Source organism: Dromiciops gliroides, chromosome 3 (assembly GCF_019393635.1).
Source record: "Dromiciops gliroides isolate mDroGli1 chromosome 3, mDroGli1.pri, whole genome shotgun sequence".
In the NCBI taxonomy this organism is placed as follows: domain Eukaryota; kingdom Metazoa; phylum Chordata; class Mammalia; order Microbiotheria; family Microbiotheriidae; genus Dromiciops; species Dromiciops gliroides.
The window spans coordinates 666,115,413-666,137,065 of NC_057863.1; the positions used below are offsets into that span (position 1 = coordinate 666,115,413).

The 21,653-nt window shown below is 63.8% G+C and overlaps 3 protein-coding genes across 3 annotated transcripts in view; all 3 read left to right on the forward strand.

Annotated features, from left to right (window-relative positions):
* The first annotated feature begins 114 nt into the window (after positions 1-114).
* Positions 115-16,745, forward strand: POLD1 (DNA polymerase delta 1, catalytic subunit). Its single transcript, XM_043995401.1, has 27 exons — positions 115-801; positions 2,885-3,093; positions 7,001-7,114; positions 7,194-7,346; positions 7,462-7,587; positions 7,697-7,865; positions 8,163-8,244; positions 8,331-8,460; positions 8,842-9,008; positions 9,211-9,315; positions 9,559-9,699; positions 9,785-9,895; positions 9,975-10,166; positions 10,721-10,809; positions 10,902-11,018; positions 11,103-11,216; positions 11,311-11,458; positions 12,322-12,417; positions 12,511-12,648; positions 12,755-12,930; positions 13,872-14,024; positions 14,269-14,371; positions 14,781-14,913; positions 15,096-15,209; positions 15,488-15,540; positions 15,619-15,716; positions 16,576-16,745. The coding sequence occupies exons 1-27, from the start codon at positions 653-655 to the stop codon at positions 16,679-16,681; spliced, it is 3,486 nt and encodes a 1,161-aa protein (XP_043851336.1). The 5' UTR covers positions 115-652; the 3' UTR covers positions 16,682-16,745.
* A 2,497-nt stretch (positions 16,746-19,242) lies between these two features.
* SPIB (Spi-B transcription factor) lies at positions 19,243-21,495 on the forward strand. The gene is made up of 4 exons (XM_043994079.1): positions 19,243-19,467; positions 20,445-20,517; positions 20,989-21,188; positions 21,340-21,495. Exons 1-4 carry the CDS (start codon positions 19,243-19,245, stop codon positions 21,493-21,495), a joined length of 654 nt encoding a protein of 217 aa, XP_043850014.1.
* Positions 21,496-21,535: 40 nt separating this feature from the next.
* The window catches only part of EMC10 (ER membrane protein complex subunit 10), a 3,491-nt gene continuing 3,373 nt past the window's right edge, over positions 21,536-21,653 (forward strand). Inside the window, exon 1 of the mRNA XM_043994080.1 lies at positions 21,536-21,587. Coding sequence (XP_043850015.1) covers positions 21,536-21,587 — 52 coding nt within the window. The remainder of the gene's footprint in view (positions 21,588-21,653) is intronic.

Sequence of the window (21,653 nt, forward strand, 5' to 3'; positions counted from 1 at the left end):
TGAGTCCTGGTCAGAGCTGAAGAGCGGGCCTGATGAGGGAAGAGCCAGGGCTGGGGAGGGAGTTCACTGGCCCCCCAGGCAGCCCCCGCCACCTGGGGAGCAGGTTTCAGGGAATAACTCAGCACCAACCCGCAGTAACCAGTCAGCAAACGTTTATTTAGCACCTGCTGCCCCCTGTGGCGAGCACTGGGGGTGCGGGGAGCGCCAGGAGGGGGCGGGGTGTGCTGTACTGATCTCCATTTTACAGACGAGGAAACTGAGGCACACAGGTGAAGTGACTTGCCCAGGATCATGTGGCTAGTCAGTGTCTGAGGTCAAATCTGAACTCGGCTCTCTATCCTCTGCCCCACCTGACAAAGTGAGGCCCATGAGGGGCTGAGGAGTCAGGGGTCCAACCCAGGCCTTTTCTGGGCCTGTGCTCTCCCCCCCCCCAAGCTGGGCTGCCTCCTGGAGGAAGCCACGGGAGCCTGGCGGGAGGGGGCGGGGTCTCCTTTCTGGGCCTGTTGCTCTCTCTAGGGAACGAGGGCGGGGCTACTGATTCAGTGACGTCACGGAACCCGTTCCCGGAAGTGGGGCTTTAGCTTCCGCCACGCTCAACATGGCGTCCCCCGCCCGGCGTCCGCCTTAACGTGATGGCTGCGCCGGCGTGGGGATGGGGGCGGCCAATCAGACCCCTCCCCTGCAGCCACACTCAACATGGCCACACCCAGCATCCTCCGCGCGCAGGGGTCAAAGGGTGACAGCACTGGTGGCGGGAAACGCGAGCCTGGGAGAGGGGAGCAGAGTCAGTCCTGCGAGCCAGTGAGTGAAGGCTGGGGTGGGGGGGGGGTACCTTGGGGATAGGACTTGGGGGGTAGAACTTTAGGGGGAACCTTGGGGGGTAGAACCCTGGGGATGGAACTTTAGGGGGGAACCTTGGGGATAGGACTTTAGGGGGAACCTTGGGGATAGGACTCTAGGGGGGAACCTTGGGGATAGAACTTTAGGGGGAACCTTGGGGGGTAGAACCCTGGGGATGGAACTTTAGGGGGGAACCTTGGGGGGTAGAACTTTAGGGGGGAACCTTGGGGATAGGACTCTAGGGGGGAACGTTGGGAGGTGGAACTCTAGGGGGGAACCTTGGGGATAGAACTTTAGGGGGAATCTTGGGGGGTAGAACCTTGGGGATGGTATGTTAGGAGAGAACCTTGGGGATAGGACTCTAGGGGGGAAACTTGGGGCTGGAACTTTAGGGGGGAACCTTGGGGATAGGACTTTAGGGGGGAACCTTGGGGATAGGACTTGGGGGGAACCTTGGGGGGTAGAACTTTAGGGAGGAACCTTGGGGATAGGACTTGGGGGGTAGAACTTTAGGGGGAACCTTGGGGATAGGACTCTAGGGGGGAACGTTGGGAGGTGGAACTCTAGGGGGGAACCTTGGGGATAGAACTTTAGGGGGAATCTTGGGGGGTAGAACCTTGGGGATGGTATGTTAGGAGAGAACCTTGGGGATAGGACTCTAGGGGGGAAACTTGGGGCTGGAACTTTAGGGGGGAACCTTGGGGATAGGACTTTAGGGGGGAACCTTGGGGATAGGACTTGGGGGGAACCTTGGGGGGTAGAACTTTAGGGAGGAACCTTGGGGATAGGACTTTAGGGGGGAACCTTGGGGGGTAGAACTTTAGGGGGGAACCTTGGGGATAGGACTCTAGGGGGGAACCTTGGGGATAGGACTTGGGGGTAGAACTTTAGGGGGAACCTTGGGGTGTAGAACCCTGGGGATGGAACTTTAGGGGGGAACCTTGGGGATAGGACTTTAGGGGGGAACCTTGGGGATAGAACTTTAGGGGGAATCTTGGGGGGTAGAACCTTGGGGATGGAACGTTAGGGGGGAACCTTGGGGGGTAGAACCTTGGGGATGGTATGTTAGGAAAGAACCTTGGGGATAGGACTCTAGGGGGGAACCTTGGGGGGTAGAATCTTGGGGATGGTATGTTAGGAGGGAACCTTGGGGATAGGACTTGGGAGGAACCTTGGGGGGTAGAACTTTAGGGGGGAACCTTGGGGGGTAGAACCTTGGGGATGGAATGTTAGGAGGGAACCTTGGGGATAGGACTCTAGGGGGGAACCTTGGGGCTGGAACTTTAGGGGGGAACCTTGGGGATATAACTTTAGGGGGGAACCTTGGGGATAGGACCCTAGGGGGGAACCTTGGGGCTGGAACTTTAGGGGGGAACCTTGAGGGGGTAGAACCTCGGGGATGGAATGTTAGGAGGGAACCTTGGGGATAGAACTTTAGGGGGAATCTTGGGGGGTAGAACCTTGGGGATGGAACGTTAGGGGGGAACCTTGGGGGGGTAGAACCTTGGGGATGGTATGTTAGGAAAGAACCTTGGGGATAGGACTCTAGGGGGGAACCTTGGGGGGTAGAACTTTAGGGGGGAACCTTGGGGAGTAGAACCTTGGGGATAGAACTTTAGGGGGGAATCTTGGGGGGTAGAACCTTGGGGATGGAATGTTAGGAGGGAACCTTGGGGATAGGACTCTAGGGGGGAACCTTGGGGCTGGAACTTTAGGGGGGAACCTTGGGGATAGGACCCTAGGGGAGAACCTTGGGGCTGGAACTTTAGGGGGGAACCTTGAGGGGGTAGAACCTCGGGGATGGAATGTTAGGAGGGAACCTTGGGGATTGGACTAAGGGAGGAACCTTGGGGATAGAACTTTAGGGGGGAACCTTGGGGATAGGACTCTAGGGGGGAATCTTAGAGATAGGACTCTAGGGGGGATCCTTGGGGATAGGGCTTGTGGGGTGGACCAGACTCCGGGGTCGTGGGGTCTGCTGCGGGGAGCAGGGTTGGGGTCCAGCGGGCACCGTGCTAAGGCCCCTGGCTCCTCCTCCCCGCAGGATGGAGCACAAGCGCCGCCCAGCCCCCAGCACGGGGCCCCCCGGGGCCAAGCGTCTCCGGGGGCCCGGGGGGGCCTGGGCCGAAGAGGACGAGGTTCCCCCGTCCCAGTTCGAGGAGGAGCTGGCCCTGATGGAGGAGATGGAGGCCGAGAGGAGGCTGCAGGAGCAGGAGGAGGAGGAGCTGCTGCTGCCCCCGGAGGGAGCCGCAGGTGAGGCCTGGCCCCTGCCCGCCCCACCCCCCCCCTCCTCTGGGCCCTCGGGGGCCCCCCCCACTCGTACGCTTGTCTCTACCCTGCCCGTCTGCCCCCTCTAGGCCAGGGTCTCTTTCCTTTCTGTCTCTGAATGTGGAGAGGCGCACGCAGCAGGTGCTTAATCAGCGCTCCCTGGCTCGGACTTCTGACCAGCAGGGCCTGGCCGGCCTCTGCCCGTGACCATAGGTCTGTGGCATCGACCCTCTCGGCGCAGACTCAGGCCTCGGGCTCTGAGACTCTACAGGGGGAAAGGACTCTGCCAAGATCACCGTCAGAGCAGGGGGGATGCGCGGCTAGGGGAGGGGTACAGGGTGCCCCACTCCAGGAGGTGGGGGGGCTTTCCTACAGGCGGGTGCTCGTCCTCCCCAGGAGCGGGGACCCTCCTCACACCAAGACTGGATGGCCGGGCTGCCCTCAGGAGTGTCCGTCCCGCTCCTGGAGGTCAGCGCGTGCTGGTCCCCGGCCAGTGAGCCAGAAGGCGCCCCCGCCCAGGGCAGGAGAGGCTGAGGTGCCAGGGTGGTGGTCAGTCCCTTCTTCTGAGGTCACAGAGGCTTGGCCTTGGCAAGTGTGCGATAGGTACTTGGCCATTTGTTCCAGAGCGTCCTGGAGCCGGGTACCAGGGTGGGCAGGGCCCACCTCAGGCGGGCCGAGCTGTACCAAGTGCCATGTGGAGGGAAGGCAGGAGGGAGCTTCCAGGAGCCTGGAACCGAGTGGTGGGTGGGGTGGCTGGAGGGCTCTGCCGTGCACTCCAGCCCAAGTCAGGGTGGACATAGGCCAGGCTCCCAAACTTCAGGTCACCCCACCTCCTTATTCTCTGGAGGGGTGACTTAGAATTTGGCCCGGGCCTCCTGGCAGGGTTGGGAGAGGAGCCTGGAGCAGAGGCCCGGAGACCTGTGGGAACAGGGGGTGGCTGCGTGGAGGCTGGGGAGAGTGGGAGCCAGAGCAGGCGGGAGGAAGAGAGTGGAACAATCTGTTTCAAGGTGTTTGGGGAAGGACGAGAAGATCCTAGAGCTGGGGGGAGGTGGGCCCGGGTTTGAACCCCACCACAGACGGGGACAGCGAGGCTGGCATCTCTATATTATTATCTCATTTGATCCTCACAACCCCATTTTATGGTTGAGGAAACTGAGGCAGACAGGTGACAGGACAGGGCCTCTCCCAAGATCACAACAAGGAAGCGTCTGAGGCAGGATTTGAACTCAGGCTCTGTGAGCTTGTGGTGCCCCCTGGGGGAGATCACGGACATCTGGGCAGAAGAGGCTCTGGGGGCTTCTGCTCAGCGGGAGACAGGAACACAAGCGAGACCTTAGGGGGCAGCGCAGGGCGGGGGAGGAGGGAGGGGTGCTGGGGTGGGGGGCGCCACGGCAGGGAGCAGAGCTGTGGGGCGGCCTGTGCTCTGGGCAGGGCAGGGTGGGGCTGGGGTTAATGCAGCAGAAGGATGGAGCCCAGACCACGCCAGTCAATTGCCATCTATTAAGTGCCTGCTGGGTACCGGGCACTGCACCAAGCTCTGGGGGTACGATAAGACCCAGAAGGCAGGCTGTGCCCGCAGGGAGCTTACGGTCTAAGGGGGGGGGGGGGCAGCACGCAGAGACGTGGGTGCGAGAGCACAGCCTGTCTGCACAGACACAAGTCTGTTTGGCCTGTAGCAGGTCAACAGGAAATAAGCAACTGGAGAAGGCTCTGGAGTTGGGGGGGGGTTAGTTGGGCCTCAGGAAGCCAAGGAGGTCAGCGGGCCGAGCAGAGGAGGGAGGGTGTACCAGGCCTGGGGGGGGGAGCAGCCAGAGAGAGTGCCACGAGCTGAGAGATGGGAGATCTTGTTGGTGGAATGGTGGGAGCCCAAGAGAGATGTCAGGGCTGGAAAAAGCCTTGAATGCCGAGTGGAGCATTTTGTCCTGGCTCCTGGAAGCAGTGGGGAGTTTATCGAGTGGGAATGTGGGGAAGGGGGCTTGGGGGAGGTGGCTGCGACGGTCCAGACGCAGGGTGGTGTCAGAGGAGAGAGATGGTGTAGAGGTCGGGCTGACGGGCTAGGGAGGAGAGATGTCGCGTAGTCACTTTATTAATAAGGTCAGCAGGTCATTGATAAAAGGGTGGCCGTTGGGGGCCTCTCGGGCCGGGGGGCATGTAGTTTCTATGCCCACAGAGGAGAGGGTGGGCTGTATGATGAGGCTTGTGGGGGTCAAGTCCTGGTCACTCAGCTTCCCTGTCACCTGTCTGACAAGGGGTGTCAACAGCAAGCCCAGGGCCAGGGAGATCTTCAGGGGACGGTTCCCCCCGCCATGGCTCGGCTTCTCCCCATGCGGCCATCAGTTATCAATGGCGGAGGAGAATCCCACAGCCCCATGTTGGACCCGGGCATGAGACAGCGGGTGCCAGGCCCGCTCCTAGGCTATGAGTTTGGGGGGAGATGAGATGGGAGACACGGGGTCAGCAGAGTTGGGCTGGGCGCCATGCGGGGGGGGGGGGTCACCCAAGGTTAGAGGGCGTGGGCTGGAGGAGGCATGGTCAAGGAGGGCCTGTGGAGTTAGTGACCGACCAGGGGCAGGGTGGACCGGCCCCTCTGCCCTCCCTCCCTCCCAATCCGCTGATGCTCCCGGCTCCCACGCTGCCCGCTGCATCCTGGCCCCCACCTCTTCTCCCACCCGGTGTCCCCGAGGGTCCCAGACTCTGTGCTTCCACACCTGACCTTGTGATCTCTCCCCCGTCCCCACTTATCCACTGGCCGAGGCCCCCCCTCCTCTCACAAGCCCAGCCCTAGCCTGACTTCTCTGCTTACCCGGCTGCTGGCCAGGCCCCAGCTCCTGTCCCCACCCCCCGCTGCCAAAGGCATTCTCTCGTTGGGCAGGTCCGGTCAGGGTCCTCATCCCCTCTGGGATCAGGTGCGAGTCCTCCCTTAGCCTTTCAAGCCCTCCCGGCCTGGCCGTACTCCGTGGGCATCATCCTGGCCCCCCACTGCCCCTCCGCCCCTTTCACCCTCCCATTTCCTCCCATGAGGCCCTGCCTTAGCCTCCCCCAGCCCCCCACTACCAGCAGGTCCTTTCCTCTCCCCTCCCCTCAGAGGAGGCACAGAGAGCTGTCCAGGAGCCTGGCATCTCTTGAACACAGTGTCACCATTCTGCTTTGGTGGAGGGTCTCCCCACCTCCAAGACAGCACATACATATGTGTATGCGTGTACGTGTCTTACGTGGACTTGTATGGCTATACCTGGGTGGCAAAGTGGTGCCCTAGTGCACAGAGCACTGGCTGGGCCTCGAGTTCAAATCCAGCCTCAGACACCTACTATCCGGGTGGCCCCGGGCAAGTCCCTCCAGTCTGTTTGCCTCAGTCTCCTCATTTGTAAAAGGAGCCAGAGAAGGAAACGGGAGACCCCTCCTGTGTCTGCTGAGAAAACCCCAGGCGGGTCACAGAGAGCCCAGCACGACCAAACAGTAACGACAGCAAGCATCTACACCTGGCGTTTGCCCCGCCAGACTCAAAGCACTTGCCTTTTGGCTTTGCATACAGCAGGGACTTAATAGATGCTTACTGATCGCGTGAATGGCCTTGGTCCTAGCCAAGAGGCAGGCGGGGGGCGCTTGCTTGGCTGCAGGGGGCAGGGTGGCCTGGACCTGAATCTGCTCTGGGCCGTGGAAGCTTTCCCCAGAATAGTCTGCCTGGAGAGGTAGTGAGGTCCCCATCACTGGAGGTATCCTGGGGCACCATAGCCTTTGAGGACTTAGAGCCTCCACCCTGACCCTCCCTGGTCCTGCATCCTCTGGGTTCTTCCCCCGCTTTAACCTCTCTGTCCGCCCCAGATGACCATTTGTGGGGCCTGCTGCCTGGCGTGGCTGGGGAGCCACAGTGGCTATCATCTCTCCCCTCCAGGACAGTTCCTTCCTTCTGCCCAGGACGCGCGCTGGCTCCGGCCTGCCCCGCCAGCCCTGGACCCCAGGACGCAGGCCCTTGTCTTTCAGCAGCTTGAGATTGATCATTACGTGGGTGAGTGGGGGCGGGGTTGGCTGGGAGGGGGGCCCCTTGGGCCCCTGCCTGTCTCCCTGAGCCCAGCTGTCCCCCACAGGTTCCCCGCTGTCACCGCCACTCCCGGGGGCCCCCTCATCAGCCTCCGAGGCCGTCCCCATCCTCCGGGCCTTCGGGGTCACAGAGGCCGGAGTCTCCGTCTGCTGTCATATCCACGGCTTTGCCCCCTATTTCTACGTCCCTGCACCCACAGGTGAGTGAACTTCCACCCCGTCCCCCGCTGACCCCTGAGCTTGGAATGACAGACTTGTAGTCGGAGAGGGCCTTGGATCCCCTGCGACTACCTGTGTGACCCCTCTGCCCCCCAGGCTTTGGCCCCGAGCACCTGGGGGACCTGCAGCGGGAGCTGAACTCTGCCGTGAGCCGGGAGCAGCGCGGGGGCAAGGAGCTGAAGGGGCCGGCGGTCCTGGGGGTGGAGCTGTGCTCCCGCGAGAGTGAGCCTCTGCCCACGTGGGGGGGCTAGGGGGGAGGGGGAGGCCTGCCCCTGGGAGGGGAAGGAGGGAAAGGCCTGCCCCCCCCCTCACCAGCCCTCCCCCCACCCAGGCATGTACGGCTACGTGGGTCGGGGCCCCTCGCCCTTCCTGCGGGTGACCCTGGCCCTGCCTCGCCTCGTGGCCCCTGCCCGGCGCCTGCTGGAGAATGGCATCCGTCTCCCCAGCCTCGGCTCACCCAGCTTCCCACCCTACGAGGCCAACGTGGACTTTGAGATCCGGTGAGCAAGCGGCCTGGCCTTCGGGCGGGGAGCCCCCTCCCCTGGGACTCGAAGGCTTCCCCAGGGCAGCCGTGCAGTCACAGCCCATGGGTAGGCCCCTGGCCTCAGAACCAGAGGAAGCCAGGCCCGGCCACAGGTCCTAGGAGATAGGAGGCGAGGCCCGGGCATCCCGGGCCAGCCGGCTGGATTCATTCAGGAGTCACACTCGCTGGGGTGGAGGGGAGAGGGGGCGCCTCCTTGAGAGACTGGTCGGATCCTGACCTCTGGCCCCTGACCCCATGCCTCACCTCCACTCAGGTTCATGGTGGACACTGACATAGTTGGATGTAACTGGGTCGAGCTCCCAGCGGAGAAGTACCGGCTGAGGACCGAGGGCAAGGTGAGGGGGTTGGAGCTCAGGCTGTGAGGGGTCGGACCTGCGGTGGGGGTTCCCGGCTCCCTCTGAGCCCCCTGCTCTCTCCCCAGGCCACACTGTGTCAGCTGGAAGTGGACGTGCTGTGGTCACACGTGGTCAGCCACCCTCCAGAGGGGCCCTGGCAGCAGATCGCCCCCCTCAGGGTGCTGAGTTTTGACATCGAATGTGCTGGGAGGAAAGGTCTGGGGCCTACACTGACTCTGGGATGGAAGAGGTTCTGCCACAAGGGGTTGGCTATGGGGGGGACAAGACCTGGGTTCGAATTCTGTTTTCCTCCTCTGCCAAATGGCAGCCATGATAACTATGTCCCTGTAGTGCTTTGAGGTTTGCGAAGCGCTGCACAGATTAGATCTCATTTGATCTTCGCGACAACTGTGAGAGGTAGGAGCCATTGTCGCCATCTTACAGATGAGGAAAACTGAGGTCTGCCCACAGTCACCCGGCTGGGAGGCATCCGAGGCAGGATCTGTCTGTGGGGCTGCCCCCGATAGGCCTCACCAGGGTGAGGGAGGTCACGTCGATAAGACCTTGGCTGACAGGCCTTCCCTCGCTGCCCCCCAGGCATCTTTCCGGAGCCCGAGAGGGATCCCGTGATCCAGATCTGTTCTGTGGGCCTGCGGTGGGGAGAAACAGAGCCCTTCCTGCGCCTCGCCCTGACCCTGCGCCCCTGTGCCCCCATTTTGGGTGCTCACGTCCTCAGCTTTGATCGCGAGGAAGACCTTCTGGAGGTGACCTGTTGCCCCTGGGCCTTGTGACCTCTCGCCCCAGGTTGACCCCCTCATCCCTCTCAGTCCTCATCATGGCCAGACTGACTCTTCTGTCTCCTGGGTTGGGCATTCATCGGGGGCAGGGACCGCGGTGGTTCTGGGTCCCCGGGTGGTGGGCCAGCCTGAAGCCTGCAGGGTAACCCCTGTGCCTGGGTCCCGGCAGGCCTGGGCCACCTTTGTCCGCACCATGGACCCCGACGTCATAACCGGCTATAACATCCAGAACTTTGACCTCCCGTACCTCATCTCCAGGGCACAGACCCTCAAGGTGATCACCACCGGCTGGGCGCGGGGGGCTGGAGCCACATCCCCCCTCCCTCTACTCAGCCACCCTCCCGCTTCTCTCCTCTCTCCGTCACTGTCTCTGGGGCATGTGTGTTTTCCCACGTCTCTGTCCGTCTCCTTATTTCTGGGGCTCGGCCCATTCCCCCCTCCACCCTAGGCCCCGGTCTTGGCGTGTCGGCGTGCCTTTCTCTCTGGCCCCGACGACTTTGCCCGCTTCTCCCCCCAGGTCTCGTCCTTCCCCTTCTTGGGCCGGATCTCTGGCCTCCGCTCCCAGATCCGTGACTCTTCCTTTCAGTCCAAGCAGACGGGCCGGCGGGACAGCAAAGTGGTCAGCATGACCGGGCGGGTGCAGATGGACATGCTGCAGGTGGGCCAGTGTGCCGGGATGTCGGGGAGCCTGCCCACCCGCTCCGTCCTCCCGCGGGAATCCTCGGCTCCTTGTCCCCCCGCAGGTCCTGCTTCGAGAGCACAAGCTGCGCTCCTACACCCTCAATGCCGTCAGCTTCCACTTCTTAGGGGAGCAGAAGGAGGACGTGCAGCACAGCATCATCACTGACCTGCAGGTGACCCTGACCCCCGACCTCCCTCCTCCTCCCGCGGGGTCCTCCGCGGCCCCCGGTGACCTCTCCATCCTCGTCCCAGAACGGCAACGACCAGTCCCGCCGCCGCCTGGCCGTGTACTGTCTGAAGGACGCCTTCCTGCCCCTGCGGCTCCTCGAGCGCCTCATGGTCTTGGTCAACGCCGTGGAGATGGCCAGAGTCACGGGCGTCCCCCTGGGCTACCTGCTCACCCGCGGCCAGCAGGTCAAGGTCGTGTCCCAGCTGCTGCGCCAGGTCAGCGGAGGGGGGGGGGGGGGGGGGGGAGGGGGACCGCTCTCTGCCCTGGACCGCCGCACGGGGGATCCGCCACCTGCCCCGCCCAGTGCTCCCCGGGGTTCTGGCCTCCGGCCATCCCTGAGCCCAAGGCGATGTCCTCCGGGCTTCAGTCCTGCTTCTGGGATCCCGGCCCGCCCCCAGCCCTGGGCTTTGGTTTCCACGTTTCCTCCCGCTTTCCGCACTGAGGGTCCCGGCCTCGTCTCCGTCCCCCAAGGATTCCGTTTCCCTTCTCCGGGCCTGCCCCCCTTCCCTGCTGCCATCCCTCGGCCGCCTCTCTCCCGCAGACAGGGCTCTTGGCCCTCGGTCCGTGGTCAGGGCGTGAGAGGCTCTTCGTGTTCTGGGCCGGCCCCTTCTCTGGCCTGCCGGGGGGCCCTGGGGGGGACTCCCGCCATCCTGGGGCTCGTCCTCCGTGAGTTTTTCCTCAGCTTCTCTCTCTCTTCCCTGTCTCCTCGTCCCTCCCAGTCCCCCCTCCTTCCATCCCCTCACTTCACCTCCCACCCCTCCTCCCCCAGGCGGTTCGGGAGGGCCTGGTGATGCCGGTGGTGAAGACAGAGGGGGGCGAGGATTACACAGGAGCCACTGTGATCGAGCCCCTGAAAGGGTGAGCCGAGGCGGGGCGGGCCCCGGTGGGGCGGGCCCGGGCGCTCCGGGCTCTCCTGAACCCCACCCCCCATGTGTGTACCACCCGTCCAGGTACTACGACGTCCCCATCGCCACCCTGGACTTCTCTTCCCTGTACCCGTCCATCATGATGGCCCACAACCTGTGCTACACGACGCTGCTCAGGCCGGGGGCTGCCCAGAAGCTGGGGTAGGGAGCCCCTCATGGTTTGCCCTGGTTCGGGGTGAATGGGGGCAGGGCCGCTCCTGACATCCGGCGCCTTCTCCCCTCCAGCCTGACCGCTGACCAGTTCATAAAGACGCCGACGGGGAATGAATTTGTGAAGGCCTCTGTGAGGAAGGGGCTTCTGCCCCAGATCTTGGAGAACCTGCTCAGCGCCCGGAAGAGGTGGGGAGCAGTCCCTGTGCCCTCCTTCCGTGCCCCCGCCCCACCCTGTGAGCCAGTTGGTGGGGTGCACTGACTAACCATCGATCCCTCCCAGGGCCAAGGCAGAGCTGGCCAGAGAAACGGATCCCCTGCGGCGGCAGGTCCTGGACGGACGGCAGTTGGCGCTGAAGGTCAGCGCCAACTCCGTCTACGGCTTCACCGGCGCCCAGGTTGGGAAGCTGCCCTGTGTGGAGATCTCCCAGGTGAGCTTGGCCCGGGTCTGGGGCTGCTTTGTCAGAACCTTCCCTCCTGGGGGAGAGGCTCATCTGAGCCCGGGAGACCTCCAGAGGTCAGGCCGGCCGACCGCTCCGCCCCACACCAGAGGCCCGGAGCTCGCCCAAGAAATAAGCAGCACAGCCTGGGTTCAGGCCTGGGGCCTCCAACCCCCATTGGAGGATTCTGTTCCCTACCTCCTGCCCCAGCCCCAGCGGGCTTGCTCTCCTTTGGCCTGGTTGTGGTTCTCAGGAGCCTACTCTGACCCCGGGATCGCCCTCCCCTTCCACAAGAGCTGTGTTAGTCTGGGCCCAGCCCCACCAGGATTCATAATGGTGGCTTCAGAATCACCCCCACCCCCACCCCCATCTCAGGGGACGGCTGGGGGTTTCCCAAATCCAATGCCTCCCAAGGAGTGGCTGCATCCCCCAGGCAGCATCTATCCGTCGGGGATCAGAGCAGGGGGCGGCCAGCGGTCCCGGCAGCTCCGGCTGCCCAGAAGTCTGATTCCGTGAATGTTGGTGGAGGGCAGGGGGCTGGTCATTGTGGATGGCCTGAGAAAGATTGAGAGGACAGGGGAGAGGGAGGTGGATGGGGAGACAGCGGGAGGGGGAGGAGGGACACAGTCGGGAGGAGGGAAGAGCCGGGAAGGGGGAAATGGTTGGGAGATGGCGGAGGCGGCAGCAGGAACTCGTCACGGGGCCCATGCTGGGGATGGGGAAAAGCGGCCAGAAAGGCATCCCCTTGGAGGCCTGATACCTGCCCGGGCAGTCCTGCACTTACGTCTGCTGGAGGGTTTGGGGGAGAGTCGTGGCCAGGCAAGGGATGCCCCATTTTCCTTTCCCTCTCCCAGAGTGTCACTGGCTTTGGGCGACAGATGATTGAGAAGACCAAGCAGCTGGTCGAGTCCAAGTATACCATGGAGAACGGGTACAGCGCCGACGCCAAGGTGAGAGGCGGGTGGGGGCCGGTGGGGTGGGGGCTGGTGAGGAACCCCTCCCTATACCGGTCTTGGCCTCCATGCACCTGGGCTTTCTCGCAGGTGGTGTATGGAGACACCGACTCCGTGATGTGCCGTTTTGGGGTCACCTCGGTAGCAGAGGCCATGGCGCTGGGTCGAGAGGCCGCAGACTGGGTGTCCAGCCACTTCATCTCCCCCATACGGTTGGAGTTTGAAAAGGTGATCGGAGGGGGTGGGCCCGGCTGGGAGGGGGGCGCCCACTCGGACACCCTCACTCTCCCCCCCTCCAGGGTCTCACCCCTGAGGTCTCCTCGCCCACCGCTAGGTCTATTTCCCATACCTGCTCATCAGCAAGAAGCGCTACGCAGGCCTCCTCTTCTCCTCGCGGGCTGACGCTCACGACAAGATGGACTGCAAGGGGCTGGAGGCCGTCCGCCGAGACAACTGCCCTCTCGTCGCCAACCTGGTCACGTCCTCCCTGCGCCGTCTCCTCATCGACAGGTCAGTCAGTCGCTGTGGGCCAGGTCTGCGCTGGGGGGACCCGGCTGGGGTTCGGGGAAATGAGAACAAAGGGCCCGGGAGTGGAGGGCCTTGGGACCCAGGGACGGGAGGCGGGTACGTAGGGCAGGGAGCGCATCCGGGAGGAGGGGGCCGGACCCACACCGAGCAGGGCCCGTCTACTTGGGAGGCGATTGTGGTCTTGGCCATTGTCGGGGGAGCTGGTCTCAGGGAGGGGCTGGGGGCCTGAGCCGGGGTGACAGTGACAGATGTGGCTGGGATGAACGGGAGGATGCGCTGATCTGGTGACCCGGGGGCGTGCCCACAGGGCTGGCACTGAGGAAGGGCACGTGGTGGGCAAGGGCTTCAAGGAGCGTGGCATCTGAAAAGCGGGGGGAGCATCTGGGGGAGATGGTGCAAGCCGGCCGCTCGCCTTTGTGGCCTCGGTTTACTCCTCCGTAAGATGAAGAGGGTTGGGCTAGCGCTGTCCGGCCTGAGTGGGAGAGAGGTTGGCCAGGATGAGGGAGGTGATGGGAAAAGCCCTTGGGACAGCCTTGAGGGACACCCACGGTTGGGGGGGCCAGTGGAGGAGCCTGGGAGGGAGAGGGTGATGGGCATCGGGGAGGGCTGATTGGGTCAGGCCTCGGGGTGGAAGTCAGCCTTCTGAGGACCAGCCCAGGGCTGGGGGGGGGGGGGGGGCCAGGACAGAGCCTTCGCCATGTCCTGAAGGCGCGGGGTTTGAGGCTCCCATCTGCACATGCCCTTTGTGCTTCCCACAAAGAAGTTGGGGGTCGTGTCAGAAGCCGGGCCCGAGGAGACGGTGACTCGGCCAAGGTCACCCGGCTGGTGCCAGAGGACTTGTCAGGGGCGGGATGAGAACCCAGGCTCCCTGAGTGGCACTTCTGCCTGATGGCTGAGGCCTGTCTTCCCTCTCCCTCCCCCAGGGACCCCTCTGGCGCGGTGACCCACGCCCAGGACGTCATCTCGGACCTCCTCTGCAACCGGATCGACATCTCGCAGCTGGTCATCACCAAGGAGCTGACGAGGGCCGCCGCCGACTACGCCGGGAAGCAGGCCCACGTTGAGCTGGCCGAGAGGTCGGCCGCAGATGGGGGGGATCGTGGGGGGGGGTGGCTCTCGGGGCGTCGGGGCTGGGTCGGGGTCAGGGTGACCCAGAAATAGCTGCGCTCACCCAGCTGGGCCCCCCTCCCTGCTTCCTGTGGGCATCAACCGCTCCCCAGCCCCGCCTGTTCCTGTCATCTTGGGGCGGGGGAGGGAGGCTGCACCCCAGATGATGGCGGCTGCCGGGGGCTGCGGGCGACCCTTCCCTTCTCTCTGCAGGATGAGAAAACGGGACCCCGGCAGTGCCCCCAGCCTGGGGGACCGAGTGCCTTATGTCATCATCAGTGCCACCAAGGGTGTGGCGGCCTACATGAAGTCTGAGGTCTGTCCCGTCCCCCCACCCACTGCCCCAAGAGACCACCGCCACCTGGGCCCCAGCCCGGCCCCCTGCCCCGCCCCGCCCCCCCCCCCCCATTCTCAGTTCCTCTTTCCAGGCTGAGAGGCCTGGCACGGGCGGGGGGGCGGGGCACCGTGCTGGCTCTTCCCCCGGGTCCCCAGGTGGCAGCTTGGGAGCCCATGAGGCTGTGTCCTCTGCCCTTCCCCGTGCCCTGTGACCCAGTGACCTCTGGCCTTCTGCCCCCTCACTCTTGCAGCCTCAGCTACCCCCAGGGGAAGGGGCGGGGGCATGGAGGTTGACTCGGTTGCTCTATAAGATCGGAGGCAAGATTTGAACTTGGGTCCCAGGCTCCAGAGCCCTGGTCACCCAGCCCCATCTCTCTCTGCCCACCCAGGACCCCCTGTTTGTTCTGGAGCACAGCCTGCCCATCGACACGCAGTATTACCTGGAGCAGCAGCTGGCGAAGCCCCTCTTGAGAATCTTTGAGCCCATCCTGGGCGAGGGCCGGGCCGAGGCTGTGCTGCTGCGTGAGGGCCCGGGCGGGGGGGGGGGTGGGGGCGGGGGGGGCGGGGGGGGGGCCGGGGGAAGCCGAGGCCATGCTGCCCAATGGCTGGGGGAGGAGGGGTTGAGGCCGGAGGCCTGCCCGGGCCTGGTGGGAAGGGCACTGGCATGGGGGACGCTACTCTCAGCATCCTCCTCTGCCCCCCAGGCGGTGAGCACACTCGCTACAAGACGGTGCCAACGGCCAAGGTCGGGGGGCTCCTGGCCTTCGCCACGCGCAGGAGCAGCTGCATTGGCTGCCGGACCGTCCTCAGCCACCACGGTGAGGCCTCTGAGCCCCGCCACAGGCCAACGCCGACTCACCTTGTGTCCAGGCTGGGCAGGGTGCGGGCCGAGGGGGAGCAGGGCCGGCCCCCGCCCGGGATTTCCCCAGGGGAGTTTTTCTCATACACACACACTCCCTTGTTCTCTCCCTTCTGGGGACTTTCAGAGGCTGGCCTGGATCAGGAGGTGTCCGTCCACCTCTGGGTCAGTCTCTGACACCCCGTCTTTCTCTCCACCCCACCCCCATGCCAACCCTGACGGGCCCTGCCTCTCTAGGAGCCGTGTGCAAGTTCTGCCTTCCAGCGCAGTCAGAGCTGTACCAGAAGGAGGTGAGGGGGAGGGCGGGACCACTGTGGGGGGCCTCTGCGGGCCACACCTGGCTGGGCCTGACTGCCCTCCGTCCTCAGGTAGCCCACCTGAGCGCCCTGGAGGAGCGCTTCGCCCGCCTGTGGACCCAGTGCCAGCGCTGTCAGGGCAGTCTGCACGAGGACGTGCTCTGCACCAGGTAAGGGGGTACCCCAAAGCCTCATGCCTGCCCCCCACCGAGCCTCTGCCTCCAGGCGCCCCCACACACACACACCCCCTAGGACCACCCAGCCTAAAGCCAGGCTCCCTGTCCCCCTCCCCCCCAGGCCATCCCCATCTTCCTCTCCCCATCCCCCCCTTATGTCCCCATCTCCTTGTCCTCCTCCCTCATCCTGGCTAGGTGGGGCCGGGCTTTCCCTAGGGAACGGTCAGGCGAGCTGGGTTCCCACGCAAAAGCCCAGCGGAGGACAGGGACAGGTGATATACACCAGGCCGCCTCCTCCCTCCCCACCCTGGCCTTATCGCCACCCGGCAGGCCCCACCAAGCAAACAACCTGGCTCCCAGGCGGAGCCGGCCAGGGCAGGGCGGGGGCAGAGGGAGGCCGAGGGAGGCCAAAGTCCTGGGAACAGGTGAGCAGGCTGGGACCGTTACCCACCTGGGCCCATGGCATCCAGCATGCCAGCCCATCACTGGCCCCTGCCCCGCGGGGTGGGGGACGTGCCCTGCCAGGCCCTTGAGGTGGCAGTGAGGGACAGACACCCAAGGGGGCTAGGTATGAGGCCGGCTGCCAGCCTCCCGGTACTGGGGGGCTTGGCATGAGTCCTCAGTGGGTACGGAAGGATGAGGGGTTCAGTGACTAGAGCCCTCCCCGCAGCCAAGGAGCACATGGGCCCCCAGAAAGGGCCGGAGAGCTGGACTGGGGGCAGGGAGTGTGGACTGGCTTTCTGGGAGTCCCCACAAGGAAAGGGTGTCAGCCCACCAGGGCCAGGGCACAGCTGGGTCCCCGAGGGAATGGGAGGGGGGCTGACGGCGCCTCCCTCCCCCTCCCCCTTTGCAGCCGGGATTGTCCCATCTTCTACATGCGAAAAAAGGTGCAGAAAGACCTGGATGATCAAGAGCAGCTCCTGGCTCGGTTTGGGCCCCCGGGCCCCACGACCTGGTGACAGGATGGCCAGGGACGGGGGATGGGCTTGGACAGCGGCATCAATAAAAATTTGGGCCTTTGGGCTCCTCCCGTGTGGTTCTTTGGGGGGTGGAGGGAAGGAACCTCGAAGCGGCCCAGCTGAGGCAGGGGCTGGTGTCACCGCAGGGACGTCCTCATGCAGAGTGGGTAGTGAGCTCCCTGCCTGCGTGGTGATTCTACAGATGTGGAACAAGGATGGGGGAACTGGGGCATTGTCCCCGGGGGGCCAGTGTAGATGGTGCTCCCAGCACCGACTGTCTCTTAGGAGACCGAAGCAAAGGTGTTGGCTGCCCCGGACCCACCCTCCCCCCACTGGGGACAGTGTGGGAGTGTTGGGGGCCGACTGGGTCTGGGTGGTGACCCCCAGACCACATATGAGGGGACCTGGAATCAGGCCTCTCACCTCCGTCACAGTCACTGGGACTGGGGCCGGCTCTTCAGACTCCTTGAACCTCAGCTTGTATCACGTGGGGGGTCCCTGGGGGGCCTGGATGGGGCACACTCTGGTGCTTCCCTGGGAGCTAGGTGTGTTATCCCCCTGTTACAGACTGAGGAGCTGAGGCAGATCAGCTCTAACTCACGGGTCTGAGGCCAGATTTGAACCCCTGGCCTTCCTGAGCACTTCCTGGCTGTTGGGGATTGGGGCGGAGGGAGTCCCTCTCCCGGGGAAGGGGCGAGCAGCAAGCCTCCGGCATCGAGTCACGGCCAGAGGCTGGAAGCAGAGCCCGTTCATCAAGCTGGGCTAGTGATGCCAGGGTGAGCTTGGGAGGGCGATGGGGGTGCTGCTCCCCTCTCCCTGGTTTGGGGTGACGAGCAGCAGGCCTGGAGTCAGGAAGACTCCTTCCCGAGCTCAAAGCCAGCCTCGGATACTAGGTCTGTGACTCTGGGTAAGTCACCCAGCCTGCCTCAGTTTCTTCATCTGTAAAGTGAGCTGGAGATGGAAAGGGCAAAGCACTCCGGGATCTGCCAAAGAAGACCCTAAATGGTGCCACGGAGCATCATCGGCTGAGGGTCGGAGCTGGGCGGGGTCTGAGGTCGAGTCCCACCCCCACGTGCCAGCCCTTTGAGCGCCAGTGTGACGATGTCCTTGTCCTTCCCAGGGTCCTCATCGGTGACATGGGTTTGGCCCGTTTTGCTCTGATATTACACAGAACTCCATTGGATGCCCTCCCGTACCCAGTACCCCAGCTTCACAAGCCATGCCATCTCGGAGGTTCAGATACCCCCCCTTCCTCCTGAGAAGGTCCCTGGCTCAGGACTCCCAGACTACCCGCTCGATGCATGGGCGGCACATGACCCTTCTTGGGGGGCACAAGCCAGTCCTGCTTTCTCCCCACCCCCAGGTTGGGTCCACAGCCTTCAGGGAGAAAGTTCCCCCCTCAAAGCCCCAGGACATAACCCAAGCCCCCAGCCTCACCACCCCCCCCACCAGGCCTCTGCCTCCCTACAAAGCTTATTTTCAAGGATCCAAGCGTCCTGCATCCCCTGACCCCCAGCCCTCCTCAAGGGGGTCCTGCCACCCATAGCACCTAGTGTGCGGGTGCCCCGCTCCACCCCCCCACCCCAGTCACGTGACTCATTGAGCAATCCCCCCTCTGCAGGGCCCCCCCGGAGGGGATTTTCGATGAGGTCACTGGGCCCCGCCCCTCCCCTCCTGGGCTATAAGGGGATGGCCATGCCAGGACGGAGCCCAGACCCTTTGGCACCGCCTGGCCCCTGCCCCACCATGCTCCCCCTGGAGGCTGCACAGTAAGTGAGGCCCCCCCCCCCCACCCGCAGGCTGCTGTCCACTCCCTCCCTCCCTCTGCCTTCTCCCCGTTTGAATGCTCTTCATCTGGTGTTCTCTCCCTGCCTCTTTCCCTCCTCACTCTGCACCCGCTTCTCTCTCTCCTCCCCGCCTCTGCCTCTCTCATCTGCAGCTCTCCTGGTCTCTGGCACCGCTCTTCCCCCTTATCCCTCTCTCTGCTCTCCTCTTTCTTTGGTCACTCTCCCTTGCCTCTACTTAGCGGCTCCATCCCTTTCCCTGGGCTTTCTTTTGGCTCTCTAATTAGACCCATTACTCTTCCACACCCTCCACACTTTCTCTCCCACTTTCACTAACCAACCCCCATGCCCCGCAAACACTCCCCACCCTCAGCCTCTGCCCATGCAAATCTCCCCAGAGATATCTCTGCAAACCTCCCTTGTCCCCTTCCTGTTCTAAGCCCCCGTCCCCGGCTCAGCCCTGGGGGTGGCAGTGGGGGAGGGGGGAAGAGCAAGGCTTCGGCTCCCACCCCTCTATTTGTGGCCTTGGGTGCCAAACCTCCCACTGCCGCTCGGCCCTGTCCCCACATCCCCAGTCCTCCTTCCTCCCCACCCAAATAAATCAGGAGTCAGAAAGTTCTCTTTGGTGGGCTAGAGTCTGGAGAGGTTTGGGAGGCAGGGAAGGCAGTGAGGGGCACAAGAGACAGCAAGAGAGGAGGAGGGTTCGGGGCCACAGAAGACAGATGGAGAGTGAGGGGCCTGGGGAGAGGAAAGAATGCAAATTGATGGGTCGGGAGAATGGGGAGTGGAGAGGGAGGGGCCCCGGGCAAGAAAGAGGCCAAAGAGAAAGTGGACGTGGGGAGGGGGGGAGCAGAGTCGGGCACACGGCTCCAGGGCGGGGGAGGGACACAGGGTCTGGCCGAGTGCCAGGCACAGGCTCAGGGTGCAGGAGATGGCACCACCTCACCCTGTCCCGTCTTTTTCTCCCCTGCCAGGTTGGAGGGATTCCCACTTTTCTTGCAGGTAAGTTCCCTCTTTCGGTTGCCCTGTGTCTGAGCATCCATCTCCAGAAGGGCTCTGTTCCACACAAACCTCCTCCCATCGGTCTCTCCCTTTCTCCTGTCTCTCCCTGTCCAACCCACTGCTTCTCTTTCTGTATCCTCAACCTAGTTATTTCCTCCGTGATTCCCTACCCACTTCCTCACTTTGTCTCTCTGTCTGTCACTGTGCCCCATTCCCCTCTGTCTCTGTCACTGTGCCCCATTCCCCTCCGTCTCTGACTGTTTCTCACTGTGCCCCGTTTCCCTCCGTCTCTGTCTGTCACTGTGCCCCGTTACCCTCTGTCTCTGTCTCTGCCCCATTTCCCTCCGTCTCTGACTGTCTGTCACTGTGCCCCGTTTCCCTCCGTCTCTGTCTCTCACTGTGCCCCGTTACCCTCTGTCTCTGTCTCTGTGCCCCATTTCCCTCCGTCTCTGACTGTCTATCACTGTGCCCCGTTTCCCTCCGTCTCTGTCTCTCACTGTGCCCCGTTACCCTCTGTCTCTGTCTGTCACTGTGCCCCATTTCCCTCCGTCTCTGACTGTTTCTCACTGTGCCCCGTTTCCCTCCGTCTCTGTCTCACTGTGCCCCGTTTACCCTCTGTCTCTGTGCCCCATTCCCTCCGTCTCTGACTGTCTGTCACTGTGCCCCGTTTCCCTCCGTCTCTGTCTCTCACTGTGCCCCGTTTCCCTCCGTCTCTGTCTCTCACTGTGCCCCGTTACCCTCTGTCTCTGTGCCCCATTTCCCTCCGTCTCTGACTGTCTGTCACTGTGCCCCGTTTCCCTCCGTCTCTGTCTCTCACTGTGCCCCGTTTCCCTCCGTCTCTGTCTCTCTCTTGCCCAAGTTTCTATCCCGCCTCTCCTCTGTCTCTCCCCCGTGAGCCTCTGGGAGGGAGGGTGGTGGCCTGGGGGAAGGAGTGGAGCCTCCCCCCTCATGACCACCCACCTGGTGCCCCTCCTCAGTACTCAGATGGAGTCTTCTACGATCTGGACAGCAGCAAACACCCCAGCTACATGGACCCTGAAGGCATGGTGGGTAAGTACACCCTTCCACTCCCTCCAAGACTCTCCCCCCACTGCCGGGGGCAGTGAGGCGCCCCACACCTGCATCCTCCGGGGCTCGGGTCCAACTCCCCCAACTTTCTCTCCATTCTCGGCCCCGTCCGAATGCACTTGCTCACCTCTTCCCTCCCCCCAACCCCGTTCCAAGCTCCCTTCCTCTGTGTGCCCACTCCTCCCCCACTCCCCCCCCCGCTGGGCTCCCTGCCTCTGGGTGCCCACTCCTCCCCCACCCCCACCCCCTCTGGGCTCCCTGCCTCTGGGTGCCCACTCCCTCTGCCACCCCCCTCTCTCCATGCCACTCTCACCATTCTTCCTCCAGGTCTCCCCTCCCCATGCATGCAAATCCCGGCCCCAAAGGTGGCCTTCTTTCCCTTCCCACAACTGCCCCATTGTGCCAGGGGCCAGGCCTCCCAGCCTCCTCAGGCTCCCCTCCCGCCTTCTCCAGATTCCCTGTGGGGCTGGACAGAGCCACCGCCCAGCCTGGCCGCTTCCTACGAGCCCTTCGACCCCTCGGCCGCCTCGCTCGGCCACTTCCAGGGCCTCCAGCTCTCGTACCTGCCGGTCAGCTATGGCCCCAGTGGGCAGCTGGAAGCGGCCTCAGGCCCGGGGCCCAGCACCTACCCGGAGGAGGACTTTGGAGTCCAGGTGAGGGAGGGGGCCGGTGAGCTGTGAGCTAAGAGCAAGGCTGGAGAGGGGGGTGGGAGGGGGAAGAAGACGGAGAGGTCCAGGGAGCCAACCTGGGGCAGGACGGGGAGCCAGTGGGGCCCGAGCTCTGACCCGCCCTCCCTTCCCCCAGCCCCTGCCCCCCATTTGCCCAGTTCCCCAGGTCCTGGCACATCTGAAGACGAGGAGTTCCCGATGGATGGCCCAGCCCTGGAGGTGTCCGACAGTGAGTCCGAGGAGGCCATGGCAGCCGGAGGGGAAGGGAGAGGAGCATCTGACGCAGGTATGATGGGAAGGGGGCAGACAATGAAGCCCCTGGCCTGGGAGGGATGGGAGAAGGGGATGCTCTGAGCGGGGAGCCCGCTCTCAGAATGGGAAGGGGTCTGCAAAGGTGTCTGGGCCTCTGGCTGACCAAGAGCGCTCTCTGCAACGCACAGCCCAAAGCGC